At 36.1% G+C, this 19194-nt stretch overlaps 1 protein-coding gene and 1 pseudogene across 3 annotated transcripts in view; one reads left to right on the top strand and one right to left on the bottom strand.

Annotated features, from left to right (window-relative positions):
* Positions 1-17233, top strand: part of Znf280c (zinc finger protein 280C) — a 56149-nt gene extending 38916 nt beyond the window's left edge. For all 3 annotated transcript variants that reach the window (XM_026784864.1, XM_026784866.1, XM_026784865.1), the window contains 7 exons: positions 2234-2365; positions 6888-7192; positions 7812-7949; positions 10449-10511; positions 15089-15207; positions 15334-15370; positions 15495-17233. In XM_026784864.1, the coding sequence (XP_026640665.1) occupies positions 2234-2365; positions 6888-7192; positions 7812-7949; positions 10449-10511; positions 15089-15207; positions 15334-15370; positions 15495-15510 (810 nt within the window). In that variant the 3' untranslated portion in view covers positions 15511-17233. The remainder of the gene's footprint in view (positions 1-2233; positions 2366-6887; positions 7193-7811; positions 7950-10448; positions 10512-15088; positions 15208-15333; positions 15371-15494) is intronic.
* LOC106144072 lies at positions 2604-3085 on the bottom strand (annotated as a pseudogene).
* Positions 17234-19194: the final 1961 nt, after the last annotated feature.

The raw sequence follows: 19194 nt of genomic DNA on the forward strand, positions 1-19194 counted from the left end.
TAGACCAGGCTGGTCTCGAACTCACAGAGATCCGCCTGCCTCTGCCTCCCGAGTGCTGGGATTAAAGGCGTGCGCCACCATCGCCCAGCTAAGACATTGAAAATTTAAGTTTAGTTAATTTTAATATTAGATTAATATCTCTAACACAGGCCTCTAGGAAAATCTACTCTGAATGGAATAACAGACATTTTAAACTCAATGAATTGTGTTCTGTGCTTATGTGTATTTTTCCATTCTCTTGCTGCCTAACTTGCTATTTATTTAACAAATAATTTATAGCATATAAATATTAGGAATGCTAAAGTGAGAAAAGCAACCTTTGCCCTCTGAAATTTGTACTATAATGTGGAAAGGTGTGTGTGTGTGTGTGTGTGTGTGTGTGTGTGTGTAATTTACATACATACCAGTTAGTAGTAAATACAGTGGGAAGAAAGTGCAGGTGGATTAGGACTTCTAGATCTTTTGTGAAGTGGTAGGTGCTCTTTTTTACATTATTTGGTCAAAAAAGGCCTCTCCTGAGGGGATAAGGCAATATATAATATGGCCATCAGAAAGAGAATATATTCTAAACAGCGGGAATATTTTAAGTACATTAGATAGTGAGGTGAGCATATATTTGGGATGTTGGAGGAATAGCAACAGTGTTAATATGCCTAAAGCACAGTAAAGAAGCAGTAAGGCCAGGTGTGACTCACACCTTTAATTCCAGCGCTTGAGAGGTAGAGGCTGGCAGATCTCTAAGTTTGAGGCCAGTCAGGTCTACAGAAAAAGTTCCAGGACAGCCAAGGCTACACAGAGAAACCAAGTCTCAAAAAACCAAGGAAGGGAGGGGGGGAGGGGAAGGGACAGGAAAGAAGGAAAGGAAAGGAAGGGGAAAGACAGCAGTAGGAAAGTAGTAGCTGAGGATGTGGTGATGGAAGTCAAGCCAGATGAAGTAAGGCCTTGTGTGCCAGAGTCAGGATTCCTGAGAGTAAATGGAAAGTCATCAAAGGACTCTTGTTTTGTTTTTTTTTTTTTTGAGACAGGATTTCTCTGTGTTGCTTTGGCACCTGTCCCTCCTCGAACTGTTAGCTCTTGTAGACCAGGCTGACCTCAAACTCACAGAGATCTGCCATTTTCTGCCACCAAAGGATTTAAGCAACTGAGAAATGTATGATTTTAAGGTCACCCCAGCAGCTGTGGAAAGGAATGACCATACTAGGGGTTAAAAGATAGAAACAAGGAGAAGATAGGAACCTTTTTCAGAGTTCACACGTGGCTTTTACTAGTATGGATGGTAGCAGTGGTTGGAAGTAATGAAAAAATAGAAAGATAAGTGATTTAAACATATTGCCAATAACTTACAGGTTATATTAATGTGTAAGAAAGAGGAGTTAAGAGTGACCAAGTCTGGTGTTTGTTGTGAGCTACTGTAAGAATTGAATTTTCATATATTGAGACATTAGAAAAATATGGAAGGAATAAATTTTTAAGTGTATAATAATTTTTTGAATTATTATTTCCACTTCCTTTTCCTCTCTCCAACCCTTCCCATAACCCCTCTCCGCTTGTTCTCTCTCATTGATATCCTATTTTTCTTTACTTGTTGTTACACACACAAACATACACGTGCACACCCTAAATATATAACCTGCTCTAACCATATAATGTTACCTGTATGTATATGATCTAAGGATTGCTCATGTGATACTGAATAACAATGGGGGACCCTTTCATGATACTTTTACATGGAAGCATATAGTGTTGTGTTTCATTCTGTACATGAAAGAGAAGTTACTATTTCCTAGAGAATATATAAATTTAAATCAGTGATACATGAAAGTGCTTGCCTATTTTACATGAAATCCTAGAATTCATCTTTAATACTTCAAAAATGAATGAATGAATGGTTCCATATAGCCCAGTGATAGCATAAAGGCTTAAATATGATCCCTAGCACCAAAAAGGAAAAAAAAATATTTTGGCATTATCTATGATGGGAGATGGTAAAATGGTTGCTTTTAAAATTATAGAGATGTAAGTCAAAGAGAAATTTCAGGTCTCAGGGTTTGTGGTCTGTACTTGTTAGTGACTCTAGAATGTGGTACATACCTATAATCCTAGCACTTGGGAGGAACACAAGAAACCAACAAAGTATAACACAGAGCTTTCAACGGCAGATGGGGTGTATAATGAGACTTTTCTCATAAAAGAAAACAATTTTAATATCATTTCTAACAATTTTTATAAACAGAATAAAGGAATTTATCGTTGTCAAAAATGCAGACTACAATTTTTGACCTGCAAGGAGAAAACAGATCATAAGTTAGAACATCGCACATTTATAAAGCCTAAAGGACTAGAAGGATTGCCTCCTGGAACAAAAGTGAGTATTAAATATGTTGTATCCTAGTGTTTTGTCTAGTAAAATCCTTGACTGGCCAGGCGGTGGTAGCGCACGCCTTTGATCCCGACACTCAGGAGGTAGAGACATTTTTTTTTTTTTTACAGAACTTGCCTCAAGTTTATTTGTAAAAACAGCATAAGGTCCTGAACATCTGCAAACACTGTGTAGGTGTTCACACCAGTCCATCTGTCTTCACATTGGCAGACTGAGATCTTTTTTATGGGGCCTTCACAGGGGCCTGGGCACCTTTAGGAGCCTGAGCTGCAGCTGAGGCATCTGCCTTGGCTTGAACCTTGGGCTTTGTTTTTTGGAGCCTACGACCCCTGGCCATGTAGCTTCTAATCCGCCTCCCAAGCTTGGGGTGAGCAATTAAAGCCAGACGGGTGAGTTTGCGGGTGGGGCCCTTTGGCACCTTGGGCTTCACCACCTGGGCTTCACCAGGGCCTTGATGGCCTCCGCACGTGCACTCATGGCCTTTGCATTATTTGCCTGCATCTTCTTCAGGCCTTTCTTCTTGTGCTTTTTGGCAAAACGCATGTTCCTCAGGAACTTGGGGTCGACCCCCTTGAGAGATTCGTATCTTTGTGACCGGGGTTTCTTGAGGCCGTCTCTGTGCCATTTCCGGGACTGGTTGTGTGTGGTGTGGTTCTTGGACTTGGCCATGGCTGGACGGTAATCGGCGGCTCCCGAAGCGCCTGTGACCGGAAGAAAAAAAAGGGTCTCTATGAGTTCAAGGTCAACATGATCTACAGAGTGAGTTCCCTGACAGGCTCCAAAGCTACAGAGAAACCCTGTCTCAAAAAATAAACAAGTAAATAAGTAAATAAAATCCTTGACTGGTTATAGTGGTGCATGCTTTTAATCCTACCACACAGTATGCGGAAGAAGCAGGTGTATCTGAGTTCAATGATAACCTGATCTACATAGTGAGTTCCAGAACAGCGTGACTCTGTCTCAGAAAGGGGGTGGGGGAATAAAGAAAGGGGAAAAAAAAACTCCTGTCTGGGTATTGAAAATAATATAAAAATATTGTCTACTTTTATTAAGAACTAAAGTTAAAGTTTTGTTACATTTTTTAGTGTGTGAGTGTGTGTTATATTAGTACCTGTAGAAAGGCATCAGATACCCTGGGGTTGCAAGTAGTGAGCTGCCACCCTACATGGATTATGGATTCTGGAAACCAAACTCAGGCACTCTGCAAGAGTATCAAGTGTTAAGAACTGCTGAGTTTTTTTATCTCTTCAGCCAGGTTTCATTATTCTTATGCTTGAAAAGTAAAACTTCTGACTGTTCAAGTTGATTGACAGGTGCCTTGTTGAAGTGACATTCCTTTGTTGTAGGCTGAGTCACTAAGTGGTCGTACTGTTCTGTAGGTTTTTTATTTATTACATGTCTCTACTGCTAGGCTACAAAGCATTTGAGACTGGGAGTCACATTTAATTTATCTTTGTAGTCCAAGCATCTATCATAGCGACTTGAATATTGTGGTGTTGAAGTTGATGTTTCTGAATCTACTTACAGAGAAACAGGTTCTTTTCCTGAATGACATTACTGTTTTTTTAAGGTTTATTTTTCGTGTATACAGTGTTCTGTCTGCACATATGCCTGCAGGCCAGAAGAGGGCGCCATATCTCATTACAGATGGTTATGAGCCACCGTGTGGTTGCTGGAATTGAACTCAGGACCTCTGGAAGTGCAGTCAATGCTCTTAACCACTGAGCCATCTCTAGCCCCAGCATCACCGTTTTCAGTGAATAAACATACATTTGACTATAAATTTAGTTCTCTATGTTAGTTCACCATATTTTTTCTCTGGTTTCTTTATGTAAAGTTTGCTCCCGAATATTTGGTCTGGCACATGGATGGATAATCCAAAATTAAATTATTCCCAAGCTTTCATGATTGGCTTTTAGCACATACTTTTGTGAGTGTACCTGCTATTAGAATTACCTAAAATAATACAGAGCAATTGCTGTGAACATCTAGAGTAAGAAAGGCATTTCAGTGTAACTTCTTGCAACCCATTTATCCCGTGTTGAGACTAAACATAGAGAATACTAATATAAACATTGCAAAGCTCTCATATTTTCCATATTGTAATACAGTGGTAGTAATAATAATATCCATGTCCTTTTTTATACATTCTAATTTATCCAGTCAGCAATCCAACAAGACAGGAGAATGAGTTAGTATTATCCCTGTATTAGAGATAAAGAGAATTAATTAGATGGAATCAGTTATTTACTTAAAATTACAGGAAGAGTTGAAAAGTGCATTCTTTAGATGCTCATATAGTTTACATTAACTTCTAATTATTAATATCTCTTTACATATAAATGTTACCAATATAAAATTACAATATTTCAATAGCAAATAAACATCTAACTAAATTTCATTTAACTGGTAAGAACATTTAAAATAAATGGGAAACTGGGCCAGCGAGTAAAGGTACTTGCCTCCCAATAATGCAAGTCTGATTATCTGATTTCAATTCATAGAACCCATCTAGAGATAAAAAGAATCCATTCCAGAGTTTTTCTTTGACCTCTACATATGCACCAAGTATACACACACACACTACAAAAAGTAGAGTAAATGGAAAGTATATCTAGTTGCATCTTACGGTTTACTCCTTTAAATATTTGGCTTTTTGAGTCATACTGATTTTTTGTAATAGCTTATTTAGAATATAATTCATGTACCAGACATTTTTTCCATTGAAAGTGCTCAGTTCAGTGGTTTTATTAACATTCAGAGTTGTTAAAACACCATCTTATGCAATTTTGGACCATTTGCATTATCAGTAAAAGGAACTCTATATCCATTAACAGTGACTGTGTTCCAGCACCACTCAAAGCAAGATAGAATCTCTTCCCTATGAATTTTCTCATTTTGAGAATTTCATGTAAAGGAAATAATACAATATACAGTCTTTGAGGATTTATTTTATTTGCCTCATCTGTCTTGTAGCATGTTCCAGTGCTTCATTCCTTCCATGATTGACCATATTCCATTGTGTGTATATTTTCATTCATCAGTTGGTGGTATTTGAGTTTTTTAGATTGTGCAATGATGCTATAAATATTTTTGTAAAAGTTTTTGTGCAAGCATATGTTTTCATTTTCTTAGGAATGTACCTAGGAGTAGAATTATGGGCTCCTTTGCTAAGACTTAGATTTAGTGTTTATATCTTCTTTGAAGAGATGCCTGCTTGTCTTAATTTTGTTATTTGCTTATGCTTGGGATGGCATATTTAACAAGTCATTGCCTGGGCTGGAGAGATGACTCAGCAGTTAAGAACACTGAAGTGTTCTTCTAGAGGACCCAGGTTCAATTCACAGCACCCACATGGCAGCTAACAACTGTCTGTAACTTTAAAACCTGACACCCTCACACAGATATATATCCAGGCAAAATGTCAATGCATATAAAATAAAAATACATTTTTAAAAACTTCATTGTCTGCAGGCATGGTGGTGCCTTTAATTCCATCACACATGGGAGGCAGAGGCAGGTGGATGTCTATGAGTTTCCAGCCTGGTCTATATAGTAAGTTCCAGAACAGTCAATGCTATATAGAGAGATCCTCTCTCAAAAAAAAAATTAAAAAATAAAAAGTAGAAGTCATTGACTAACCCCAATGGTATGAGAATTTATTTCTGTATTTTCTTCTGAGAGTTTTGTAATTTTAACACTTGAGACTTGGTCCTTGATATATGTTGAATTCATTTTTTTATGTTTAATATGAAGTAAGGGTTCTAATTCATCCTTCTACATGTGAATGTCAGTTTTTACATCACTGTTAAAATGTTGAAAGAACTGTCATTCCTGCCTTTGATTATTTTGGCACTCTTGTAAAACAAAGCATTAGATCACAAATGTGAGGGCTTGGGCTGCCTGGAGAGGTAGCTCAGTGGGTAAAATACTTGTACAAATGGGAAAAACTGAAGTTTTGGAGCCGTAGCAATCTCTAAAATAAATGTGGGTAGATGTGGTGGCCCAACCATAGTCCCAGAATGTGGGGGATGGAGGGAATACAGGGGATTCTGGGTGCAAGCCAGCTAGCTAGACTAGCCAAACTGTGTTTAAGCAAAGAGGCCCTGCTTCAGTATATAAGGTGGAAAGCAATTGAGGAAGACACCTAGTATCAAACTTCAGGCCTCCATATACACAAATTGTGCATCCACACACGAACATATTTACACATATTAGATAACTAAATGTGAACCATTACAGGCAGTGTTTTTTGTTTTGTTTTTAAAGATTTATTCTATTTACTTACTTATGTATACAGCATTCTGCCTGCAGGCCAGAAGAGGGCACCAGATCTAATTACAGATGGTTGTGAGGCACCATATGGTTTCTGGAAATTGAACCCCAGTCCTTTGGAAGAACAGAGTTGCCAGTGCTCTTAACCTCTGAGTCATCTCTCCAACCCACAGGTAGTGTTTTTAATGCCACTTTAATAATCTAAAAATACATCCTGCCTTTGTTTTCATAGGTTACTATTCGAGCTTCATTTGGATCTGCTCAGTCAGGATCATCAAGTCCACCTTCTAGTTCTATTCCTAGCACTTCTCTTCAAATCGCAGCTTCAGAGTCTAAAAGTACAACTACTAAAATCAACACAAAAGTTGCAAATAAAAGTAAGACAACTAAGTGTCAGGCAGTCTTAACTGCGACATGTGAACCCAATCCAAGTAAACCAGGTACAGGTGCAACTAAATCCAAAGCCAAGTCCTCCTCCAAGCAAAAGAAACAGCGCACCAGGAAAAACAAATTCAGTATTGCTCTGAAGAATTTGAGGTACTGTCTTTATCCATTATGTGATACTAACTTAATCTCAGAAGTTAGCTTTGTTTTAATGACTTACCATGTCACATAACCTTCCTCTACACTTTAATTATAAAAACGAAGCAGATAAGAAAATGGTACATATTTACAACTATCAAGTAGAAGTTAAACTGCTGTGTTATGATTTAAATTTTTTTCATTAGTCTTAAACTTTGTATTTTTACCTAATGACATTAAATTGCTTAACTAAGTCCCTTTTTGTTGTTGTTGTTGTTGTTGTTGTTCGTTTTTGCTTTTCAAGACAGGGTTTCTCTGTATAACCATCCTGGCTGGCCTGGAACTCAATTCATAGACCAGGCTGGCCTTGAACTGACTGAGATCTGCCTGCCTCTGCCTCCCAAGTGCTGGGATTAAAGGCCTGTGCCACCACTACCCAGTTCAACTAAGCCTTTTTACTCTAGGGAAATATTTATATTTGTTAAACTTTTTGCACTCATTTTTCTTATTACTTCAAGAAATTTTCAGATTTTAAATATATCTATTTGATAATCTTAAACATCTTTTTTTCAATTAATTGTTAATAAGAGTTTCCTTATTTTATGGTATGACTTTTTTTTTCTGTCTCCATAAGATGTCACCAGGGAATTCACACGTGTATTGAGTGCCATTCCAAAATAAAAGATTTTTCAAACCACTTTTCTACATATATAAACTGTGATTTTTGCAAGTACACTACTAACTGTAACAAAGCCTTTACAAATCATATGAGGTAAGTTGAGCATGTAAGTGCCAGTCAAAATTACCTTTCAGAGCTGGAGTGTAACTTCTTGGTTTACCATTGCCTAGTATGTGTAAAAAGCTCTAGATCAATTCCTAGAAACAAAAAATATTGCTATCCAAGTTTGATGGCGAATGCCTGTGATCCCAGCATTTGGGAGGTAGAAGCAGAAGGATCAAGATAATTCAAGCTTATCCCCAGCTTTATATTAAGTTTAAAGATAGCTTGGGCTTTATGAGGCTTCATGTATCAAAAATCACTACCCTTTGAGGAGTTTTTTATTTGTTGTTTATTTGTTTTAAAGACAAAATTGTCCTATTAAAAGTATCTGTATCTCATCATGGAAGTACAATTCTAGAAATACAGAATGTCTAGGATGTTCCTTTTATGTTTTCAAATTAATATTTATAAACCACTGGGACAGAAGTTATAAAACCAGTTAAATTCATATGATTAGACTGGCTTTATTAAATAAATTATTTTAAAAATACTTATTATGTATATTAGTATTTTGCCTGCTTTTGTATACATATACACTGAATAGTTAGTGCCCATAGAGACCAGAAGAGGGTATCAGATTCCCTAAGACTAGAGTCAGAGAAAATTATGAGCTGTTGTGTGGGTACTGGGAATGAATCCAAGTCCTGAAAAAGCAACGAGTGCTCTTAATTGCTGAGCCATCTCTAATCCCCAGGCTCCAGGATTTTTAATGATGCTAAAGAACACTTATTTTCATTCCCCTCCTTCTCTCTGACCTTTTTGTCTCTTTGCCATCCATCTTTTCCCTCATTTAATGAAAAGATCATGATGCAACCATTGGGATCCTTTTTCATACATTGATTCAACTTCCCATTATTTTGCTCTTATTATAAGGGTTCTATGTGAGGGGAAAACTTCAGGGCCCACTTTGCTTTCATTTGGACCTCATTACTAGAGGCTTACTTTGTTCCTTCAGGATGGATTTTTAAGCCAAAAAGCACTCAGACATAATTATATGTCAACTATTCCTATTAAAGTTCTGTCTCTTTTCAGCTAAATAAAGTACAGTCTCTAAAAGTAATTTTCTTGAAGATTATTTTACTTGAGACAGGGTCTCTCTCACTGTATAGATAGCTCTGGATGGCCTGGCCTAAAATTCTCTATATAGACCAGGCTAGCTCAAACTCACAAGAGAACTGCCTACCTATCTCTCCTGAGTGCTAGGATTAAATTCTTTTGTTATCATACTTAGCTTTTCTTAAAGGTTACTATGCAAGATCACTGTTATTTTTAATACATAGTAGGTCTCTTGGAAGGACTTCACATATTTTGATGACTTCGACTTTTTTTTTCATGGTACTTTACCTTTAGTGCTAGCACTGATTTATATATGCTTTTGACTTACTAAATTCTGTTTCTTGCTACCATGGCATTACCTCATTATATAGAATATTTGTTTCAAATACTTACTGACATAGCTCTTGGGGCCTTGATATTTCTTTTTGAGACAGGATTAACTATGTGAACCAGGCTGACCTTAAACTCACAAAGATCTACCTGCCTCTGTCTCTTGAGTGCTGAGAGTAAAAGCATGTGTACCTTTTTTCTAATCCAACAATTCTACACCAATCCATTTTCTCAGTCAGCTTTATACTCAGTGTTGTCTGTTTTGAATGCTACTTTGTTTTTTTCTTAAACACTTTGCATTTCAAATTATAGTTAGCATTGATATCTTTGAATCTCTCATCCTTTTTTATTTCTATTTTCTGGACTATTAAATCATGATTTATTCAATTAGCTCTTAATTCATAATCTTTAATTTCAGCCTATGTTTTGAGCTGGAGAGATGACTCAGTGACTGATTAAGAACACTTGGTGCTTGTTTTTCCTGGGGACTAGAGTTAGGGTTTCAGCACCCACATGGTGGTTCACAACTATTGATAACTCCAGTTTTAGGAGATTTGATGTTCTCTTCTGGCCTCCATGGGCACCATGCATACTAGTAGTACACGGACATACATGCAGCCAAAACACTCATAAGAAAAGAAATCTTTAAAAAAGAATAAAAAGTAAAGGGAAGAAAAAGGAAAGAAATGAAATGAGAAAAATAAGAGGTACCAACAAGAACAAGTGTTCTGGTGAAGGCCAATCCCTCATAATACCTTCTTACTATGTTGTACAATGGAGGGAACAAACTAGCTCTTAGGTCTCTTCCTATAAGGGACACAAATCCTATGTGTAAGGATTCTACTTTTGTGACCTAATTATCTCTTAAATGGTTTCTTCTAATGTCATCACATTGATTGAGATAAAGGGGAGGTTAGAATTTTGATATATTAATGGGTGAGCCCTTGCTCAGACCATACCAGGATCAATATAATCTCATTATTTCTGTCATTAACTTCTATTCAATATTAAGAAATTAAACATAGACTTGAAAATATGAAAATAAAGTTAATGACTTATTTAGTAATAAAAGTAATAAATTCTTGTTTGTCTTTTATCTACCAGCTCTCATAGTGACCACCCAAGTAAACAGTTTTATATTTTTAAGAAGCATTCAAGAGCTCTCAGGTAATTAATTGATCTTTTTATGTACTTTGCATTAAAGAGGTGAAATTATATTTTTTAAAAAGCCAGATGTTGGTATACCTAATTTGAAATTCTAAACAATTGTCACTGGATATGATAGAATTATGTTTGTTATATTCTTAGAACAAAGAAAGAGCTAGCCTATCATATGACTAACCTCTGTTTCATTGGTACCAGATGTTGAATTGAAACTTTCATGAATTTACTCTGTAAAATGAAAATAAAAGTCTCTTTAGCAATACTTGATTGGGAATAAGTTTATTTAAATACTATAATATTTGAAATTAATATATAGTATTTATAAAGCTCAGTTTTATTCTTTTTTAAATATACTTTATTTTATTATGTATGGGTATCTTGCCTGTATCTATATCTGTGCACCACATGCATGCCTGGAGCCCATGGAAGCCAGAAGAGAGAATTAGATCCCCTGAAACAGGAGTTTCAGTTGGTTGTGAACCACCATGTATGTTCTGAGAATCGATTTTGGTTCCTCTGCAAGAGCAGCCACTGCTCTTAACTGAGCCATCCCTCCAACCTCTCACTTTTACTCTTTTATGAAAAAAAAAAGTATATGGCTTTTTATACTATACAGAAAGAATGTTTGGTTACTGCTTATAAAGGTATTTGCTCAGAGTCAACTAAGTATTATGGGACTTTTCACATTCTTGTGGTTTTTTACTCAATTTTTTTTAATTATCTCATTCATGTTGTCAAGACATTGAATGTGCCTTGCACATAATAGATACTTAGTTAAATTACAATGTGTATTAAAAATATACGTCTGTAATATTAGGTCAGTAGCTCATAAAAGAAAGTTTGACGCCATTAAAAATATATCAGGCAGGGCATGGTGGCTCACACCTTTAATCCCAACACTCGATAGGCAGAAGCAGGCAAATCTCTGAGTTTGAGGCTGGCCTGGTCTACAAAGTGAGTTCCAGGACAGCCAAAGATACACAGAGAAACCCTTTCTCAAAAACAAAAATAAGACCTGGAAAGGTGGGTCATGATTTAAGAGTACTTGCTGCTCTTGCAGATAATTAGAGTTTAATCCCCAGTACCCATGTCAAGCATGTCATATCAAAAGCCTGTAACTCCAGCTCCAGGGGATCCAGAAATCTTCTGGCCTCTTCAGGCAATGCATACATGTATACACATACTCCCCCATGCACATAATTAAAATACAGTCTTAAAGTATATATATTGTAGCATTTGGGAAAGAATGCCTAGGACCCCAGCACTAAGGAGACTAAGATAGAAGGATAGTGATGTCAAGGCCAGACTGATCTACATACCAAGTTCCAACCCAACCTCTTACCTGTCTCAAAGTAACAACAATTAATAATAATTAGAAAAAGAAAGAATATTAGATAGTGCCATTACTAGAAATATTTGTAAATCTAAAATGGATTTTTTAAATATTATGTTGAATTGTTCCTTTAGCTATTTATTGTTCATCTGTTACATGTAACACAAAGTGTCAAGTCATGTACAGATCAATGATGAAGAAGGCTTGGTACTAACTTTCCAGAAGGTACAGTTTAAGCTGGGTATGGTACAACATGCCTTTAGTCCCAACACTTGGGAGGCAGAGGCAGGAGGATCTCTGTAAGTTCCAGGATAGCCAAGGCTACATAGTGAAGCACTGTCTCAAAACAATTTATTGGGACAATATAAGAAGTAAAAATAAGTCAGTATAGCAGAATCAGCAAATTTGTCATAAATCCAGTGAGTTACTTATTTCAGAGATGACAAGAGGTTTCTACTTAAAAGATGCATGAAGAAGAAAGCGTGACTTGAAGTGTAGAAACAAAAAGGAGAAGTATGTAAGTGCTTCTGAGTCACATTGAATAACTAGTAGTACAGTTTGAATGGATGACAAAGTTCACGTATATGGTGAAATAATAATTTTGAGTTTAGAGACAGAATTTTTAAATCCAAAAAAATAGTTCTAAGGAATTAAGAATTAATTTTACTTTGAAAGACATTGAGAAAATCAAAACCAATGCTTTGAGTCGAATCAAGGGTATGAAAGGAAGATCAGTTTGCAGGAGTATACATGGTGAGTTGTAGCTGCATAAACCACAGAGTAGTTACGGCTGTTGTTTAGTAATTGATTGGACTGGAACTAAAGAGATGCTGATGTGGTCAAAAGCGCTTGTTGCTCTTGTTCTATTTCCAGTTCCCAGCACTCACGTGGTGGCTTAAAACCATCCATAATTCTAGTTTCAGGGGAATCTTACGTTCTAACTTCCCTGGGCACCAGGCATGGATGTGGTTGGTATACATACATTCATGTAGTCAAAACACTTATATACAGAAAATAAAATAGTGTATCTTTTTTTAAAAAATTCCACACTTGGGAGGCAGAGGCAGGCAGATCTCTGTGAGTTCGAGACCAGCCTGGTCTACAAGAGCTAGTTCCAGGACAGGCTCCAAAACCACAGAGAAACCCTGTCTCGAAAAAAAACCAAAAAAAAAAAATTCCAAAAGAAAGAATCAGAGGGGCTAGTGAGATGGCTCAGTGGTTAAGGGCACCCACATGTCAGCTCAAAATTGTCTGTAACTCTAATTCCAGGGATCTGACACTTTCCCACAGACACACATGCAGGCAAAACACCAATGAACATAAAAATAAATTATATTTTTTAAAAAGGAAGCCAATTTGTTTAAAAAAAGATAATTAAAATCTTAAACAAAGCTTATGGGCTATTTAAAAGAAAAGGGACAGAAAGTAGGTTTCTGAATCAAAGGGCTAATTTTCAAATATGGGTCTAGCCTTAGATAAGTTATTAAATCTGATTCTGTCCTCTTTAGAAAATTGGTCATTATAACACCTGTCTTTTAGAGGTTATTTGTTTCAAAGAGAGGTCTAAAGTCCCCAGTTTTGTATAATGTAAATGATATTTGAAATTGTTGTTAAATATTAGATATTTGAAATACTAAAATATTTTTATTTGAACCTCAGAAGCAAGGAAATGACATCATAAGAGAAACTAGGAATAAAGGGTGGTTTGGGGGAGGAAAAACAAATTTTGGTTGTTAAAGGACACTTTTTTATGTGTCTAACACCTAGTCTTGACTATAAAACAGGATGTTAAGACAAGAGCTGCAGAGAAAAAAAATCAGCATAAGGTATACTACTGGGTTTTAGACCTATAAAGGTAAGGTGTTTTATATGATGAAGTAGTTGTGGTGTCTCACACCTATAATTCCAGCACTGGGGAAGGGAGGCAGGAGCATCCCAAGTTAGGATCCACTGGGCTATTAGTGAGACCCTGTCTCAAAGCAAACAAAACATAACTAAAATACCAAGTATGTATATGCTTTGTTGATAAACTAATAATTATATTAAATGACTAAATTAAAGGCTTTCACATCTCTCCTAACTTTATTCAGATTTAAATACAGTAGCTTATATGCTTTATAAACTGTACTGTTTTGTTTGCTGTTGTATACAAAATGCCTACTAATTTGATGTATAGAGGATATCCTAGGGCTTATTTTTAGTTTTTAAAGAGACTCTATTCTGTTTTCCATAATATTACAAACGTATACTTCTAACAGCACTGTATAAGAGATCTCTCTCCATTATCTTCACCAGCATACGTTTTGTCTATTGATACAAGCCCTTCAGACTTGAGTCAGATGATATCTCATTGTGATATTCATTTCTATTTCTTTGATGGCTAATGATTTTGAAATCTTTTTCAGACCTCTTGACTATTTATATATCTTACTTAGAGATCTTTTGCTCAGTTTTGTGTGAAAATAGTGCTGTGTTTTGTTCAGATGTATATGCATCTCTCATGAAGACATACAAGAAGCAAACAAGATATATTTTGAATAAATGTATCTTCTTGCTTGGCAGATAAACCAAAGCATGGAATCACTGATTTACACAAGTTATACAAGTTGCTAGTGGATCCAAGGCTGCTTTGGGTCTCTGAATGCCAATCTTTTAGCAGCAGATTGAGAGCAATTTATAAAGCACTAAATGATATCATAATTTACCTATGGCTAGGCCAGATTTTTTTTCTTTTTATTATTATTATTACAAATTTTCACCTCCCATTCCCCCTCTCCCTTTCTCTCCAGTCCAAAGAGCAGTCCGGGTTTCCTGTCCTGTTTATTTATTTATTATATATAGTGTTCTGTCTGCTTGTACGCCTGTGCACCTGAAGAGGGCACCAGATCTCATTATAGATGGTTGTGAGCTACCATGTTGCTGGGAATTGAACTCAGGACCTCTGGAAGAGCAGCCAATGCTCTTACCCTCTGAGCCATCTCTCCAGCCTTAGGCCAGATTCTTAGAATCATTTTTTTTTCTTTTCAGGGCCAGTGATTAAATCTAGAGCTTTGCACATGGGAGGCAAATACTGCCTACAACCCAACCCTTTGAAGAGAATATTATATATATTTATAACAAAATTGGAAAACTACAGTGATAGCACATAAAATAAAAATCAAGAGTTATTACATGGAACAGCAATTACTGAATTTATGTATGTATTGCCATATATAATCTGTCTCACTAGTCTTTTCTCTTTCCATAGGGGCATAACTCTAGTGTGCCTTAAATGTGACTTCCTAGCTGATACTTCTGGCTTAGACCGTATGGCCAAACACTTAAATCAACGTAAAACTCATACTTGCCAAGTAGTAATCGAAAATGGTATGTACATGTGTCTATTACTTTGAATTTATGATATATGAGCCACATTGTGAGCTCTTACAAATTAAATTGATACTCCATCTATGTGTATTCCATTTGTAAACATAAAGCCCTTTGTGATTTCAGTTACAGAAAGAAGCTTAACTTCTGAATCCACTTCTGAGTAAGTTTAATTTTCATTCAGCACAATTTACTTTGATAGATTTTATTACTGTTGCAATTTTTAAATGTATCATTAATAGAAATGAAAAATATTAAAGTATTTTATTTTTGTTTTTGTTTTAAAGCGGCTTGTTGAAATAGATTCCTGCTCTATGGAACTCATGCAACCTGGTGCAAGACAAGTTGGAATTTCCTAAGTTCAAAGTTCTGCAGTGTTTGCCTTTACAAATCCAGTTTCCTAAGTTCAAAGTTCTGAAATAGTCCATAAAGGCAGTTAAAATCCACAACACTAGTTCGCATTTTTTCAGCCCTTTTCAGCTTTCTGATGGCAGTAGATTCTTATTCCACCTTATCTTTGTGTCAGGTTAACATATCTTAACCTGTACTTGGCTTCTCTAGTTAGCTCTGAAAAAAGAACTTTAGTTGCTATTGTCTTTACTTGCTTTGCTTCGATTAATTTGTGTTTCTTTGCTTCAGATAATTTGTATTTCTCTCTGCCTTCAGAATATTACATATCAAACAGTATAGCTATTCTATTTCTTTTTTTTCTGTTTTGTCTGCTTCATAATTTTTTTTAAGTCTTGCTGCTCAGATAGCTGCCTTTTCCTTCATTCTTTGTCTGTCATTGTTCTATTTTTCAGATGCAGAAGCGACACAGAAATTTCAAAAGATGTCCAGTATACTCCTGGACAGTGTCCCCCTTCGATGGACACAACTAATGCCTGTTTTTCTTTCCACGGAATGTGAATTGTTTGACTGTGGGACCTGTTTAAATTTGTGGCCTTGGGAATCTATCAGTTCTTAGGCAGAGTCCCTTCCTGCCTAACTAGCCTTACATAAGGCTGATGTTAATTTGGCCATCAACAACCTCAAGGTCCACCAAAATGAACACAGCTTTCTACTGGGGGCTTTGGTACTTTTTAGGCTTATGAACAATTATAATAATGAAAGCCTACCAAGTGAGTGCTTTAACACCCAAGTTCAACTTTAATCACTTTGGCTGCAGTCCTTTAATCTTCCTCTAGCATGAATACAGTCTGAGGTATATGAAAAACCTGATTGTATAGGGAGTGAAAATTACTTTCATGTTCTTGGAAAAGCAAACTTTGTGGAGTTCTAGCTCCAAAGTAATTTTTTGTGTTGTCATTTAAAGTTTTAGCCAGTATTCCAAGAGTTCTCAGCAGTGATACTATTTAAATTCCTAATTTTTTAAAATTTTGATAGCTTGGTTTTTGTCATTCACCAAATTTATTGATGTCTACTTTGTATGTTAACTTTTGTAATTTCTGATTAAACTTTTTGTGTTTGTTAAAAATGCCAAGAAATTTCTTTAAAATTTTCTACAGATTTCATGCAGCTACCTGTTGGTAGTTTCTTTTCTTTTTTTCTTTCTTTTTTGGAGTTTTTTTTTTTTTTTTTTGAGCCACGGTTTCTACTATAGTCCAGGCTGACCTTGAACTCACAGATTTTTCTGCCTCAGCCTCCCAAGTGCTGCTTTTAAAGGCATGTGAGGTACTTGTTCAGGTCATTAGACATTAATATATGATCTGTCTATCTTGAGACTATCATGAACATCTTAGCAGTCAGGAATTCAAAGACAAAGGAACAAAAACTCCCCTTATAAATATTACAAGTTTTACATTGCTATTCAGTTAGCAGTTACCTTCTTAGCCATTAATGTAATTCCTTTAGATAAAGATAATATATTCAATAATATTGGGACCAAAAAATGCACTTGTTTCTTGCCCACATATATATAGAGATGTATATTTTTTTATTTTGGTGTTTGTTTATTTTGGTTTACATTGAATCTAGATTTTCTGAACAGTTTTGGTGTTACTTATTTTTTTTTAATAAAATTTGTATTGTTAAACACTCTTAGGAATTATTTTATAATAAATAAGTTGCTATAAAAACCTATAGATTGTATCATATAACAAAAATTGTTTTCCTTTTCACATGTAAGCCTGCCTGCTTTGCCTATAGACTGAGATCTTTATCTACAGAGTATATCTTGTGCTGCTTCCTTAAGCATACTTAAAAGCTCACTAATTTAGGGTGGTTTTTTTTTTTCTGAGACAGAGTTTCTCTGTAGTTTTAGAGCCTGTCCTGGAATTAGCTCTTGTAGACCAGGCTGGTCTCAAATTCACAGAGATTCTCCTGCCTCTGCCTCCTGAGTGCTGGGATTAAAGGTGTGTGCCACCACCTCCCAGTTAATTTGAACTATTTTACATGTATACAGTGTTCTGCCTGTGTGCCAGAAGAGAGCACCAGATCTCACTATAGATGGCTGTGAGCCACCATGCAGTTGCTAAGAATTGAACTCAAGACTTTTGGAAGAGCGGCCAGTGCTCTTAACCGCAGAGTCATTCTCCAGTCATTTTTAAAGCTAACAAATGACTTCTTAATTATGGTGAAAGGAATATTATTACTTTCTTAATTATGGTGAAAGGAATCCGAGTCTGAAGTCCTGATTCAATTATGAGGGGTTTTGTTCATTGTTTGTTTGTTTCTTTGTTTCTTTTGATTTAATTTGAAGTCAGATCTATATGAGCATACTTTGAAACACTCTAAAAGCCAGTTTAAGTGGTCACTTGTTATGTAGTATATCCTTTGTAGTCATAATTAAGAATTGAATACATAAGCCAGACAGTTTTTGCACATGCCTTCAATCCCAGCACTCCAGAGGCACAGGCAGGCAGATCTCTGTAAATTCAAGGCCAGCCTAGTCTGCAAAAGTTAGTTCCAGAACAGCTAGGGCTGTTACACAGAGAAACCCTGTCTCAGAAAAAAAAAGTTGAATCATTAAGCTAGTTTTTCATACTGATACCTGCCAACAATGTATTTCAAAATCTTTTGGGATTGACTTATTTTGAAATAGTGACCGTGGTGATACACTAGACTTTTATTTATGTCCCTAACTAAAGGAATTGTTTTTGTCAGTTACCATCTTTCCACTCTATTTATAGAGCGTTTTGTTTTAGTTGTATTAATGGAAAACCAATTCTTAAGTTTTAAACTCTTTCTTGTATAGATTTTATTTATTATGTCTACAGGGTCCGTGCCTGCACACCAGAAGGCGGTACCAGGTCTCATTGTAGATGGTTATGAGCCAACATATGGTTGCTGGGAATAGAACTCAGGACCTCTGAAATAGCAGCCAATGTTCTTAACCTCTGAGCCATCTCTCCAGCCCCAATTTTTAAACTCTTAACAACTTTCTTTAAATAAAACATTTCAGGCGGACTGAAGAGATGAAGAAATTCCCAGCACCCACATGGTAGCTCTCAGCCATCTGTAATGAGATTTGGTATCCTCTTCTGGCGTGCAGGCATACATGTAGACAAAATACTGTATACATAATAAATAAATCTTTAAAAATAACACATTTCAGGCACTTAATACTAAGCTTGCCTATGTAGATGATATTAATGATCACTAAACTGCAGAGACTTAGATCCTTGCCTCCATTTTGACAACACATAGTTGGAACTTATGGTTTGTTCAACAAAGATTTATTGATAATTTACTAACTGCCACTATTCTAGGTATTTCAATAACTGAAATCACTGCCCTTGAGAAATTTGTACTTCAATAGTGGGGGACAGACAATAGAAAATAAGTCCTAGGTACTTCTGAAAATAACTTTTTTTTAAAAAAAAAAAAACCTTTATAGTCCAGGTCTTTTATTTCTTTTTGTACATCAGGCCATGAATTCGTAGGGAATGGGCTCCAGCAGCTCAGGCTCCTTCCCGTTAGTCCTCACGAAGTGTGCTTCTCTGGGTGGAGCAGGCTGGCGCTTCAGCTGAACCCAGGTGCCCTTCT

The sequence above is a fragment of the Microtus ochrogaster genome, chromosome X, assembly GCF_000317375.1.
Source record: "Microtus ochrogaster isolate Prairie Vole_2 chromosome X, MicOch1.0, whole genome shotgun sequence".
NCBI classification, from domain to species: Eukaryota; Metazoa; Chordata; class Mammalia; order Rodentia; family Cricetidae; genus Microtus; species Microtus ochrogaster.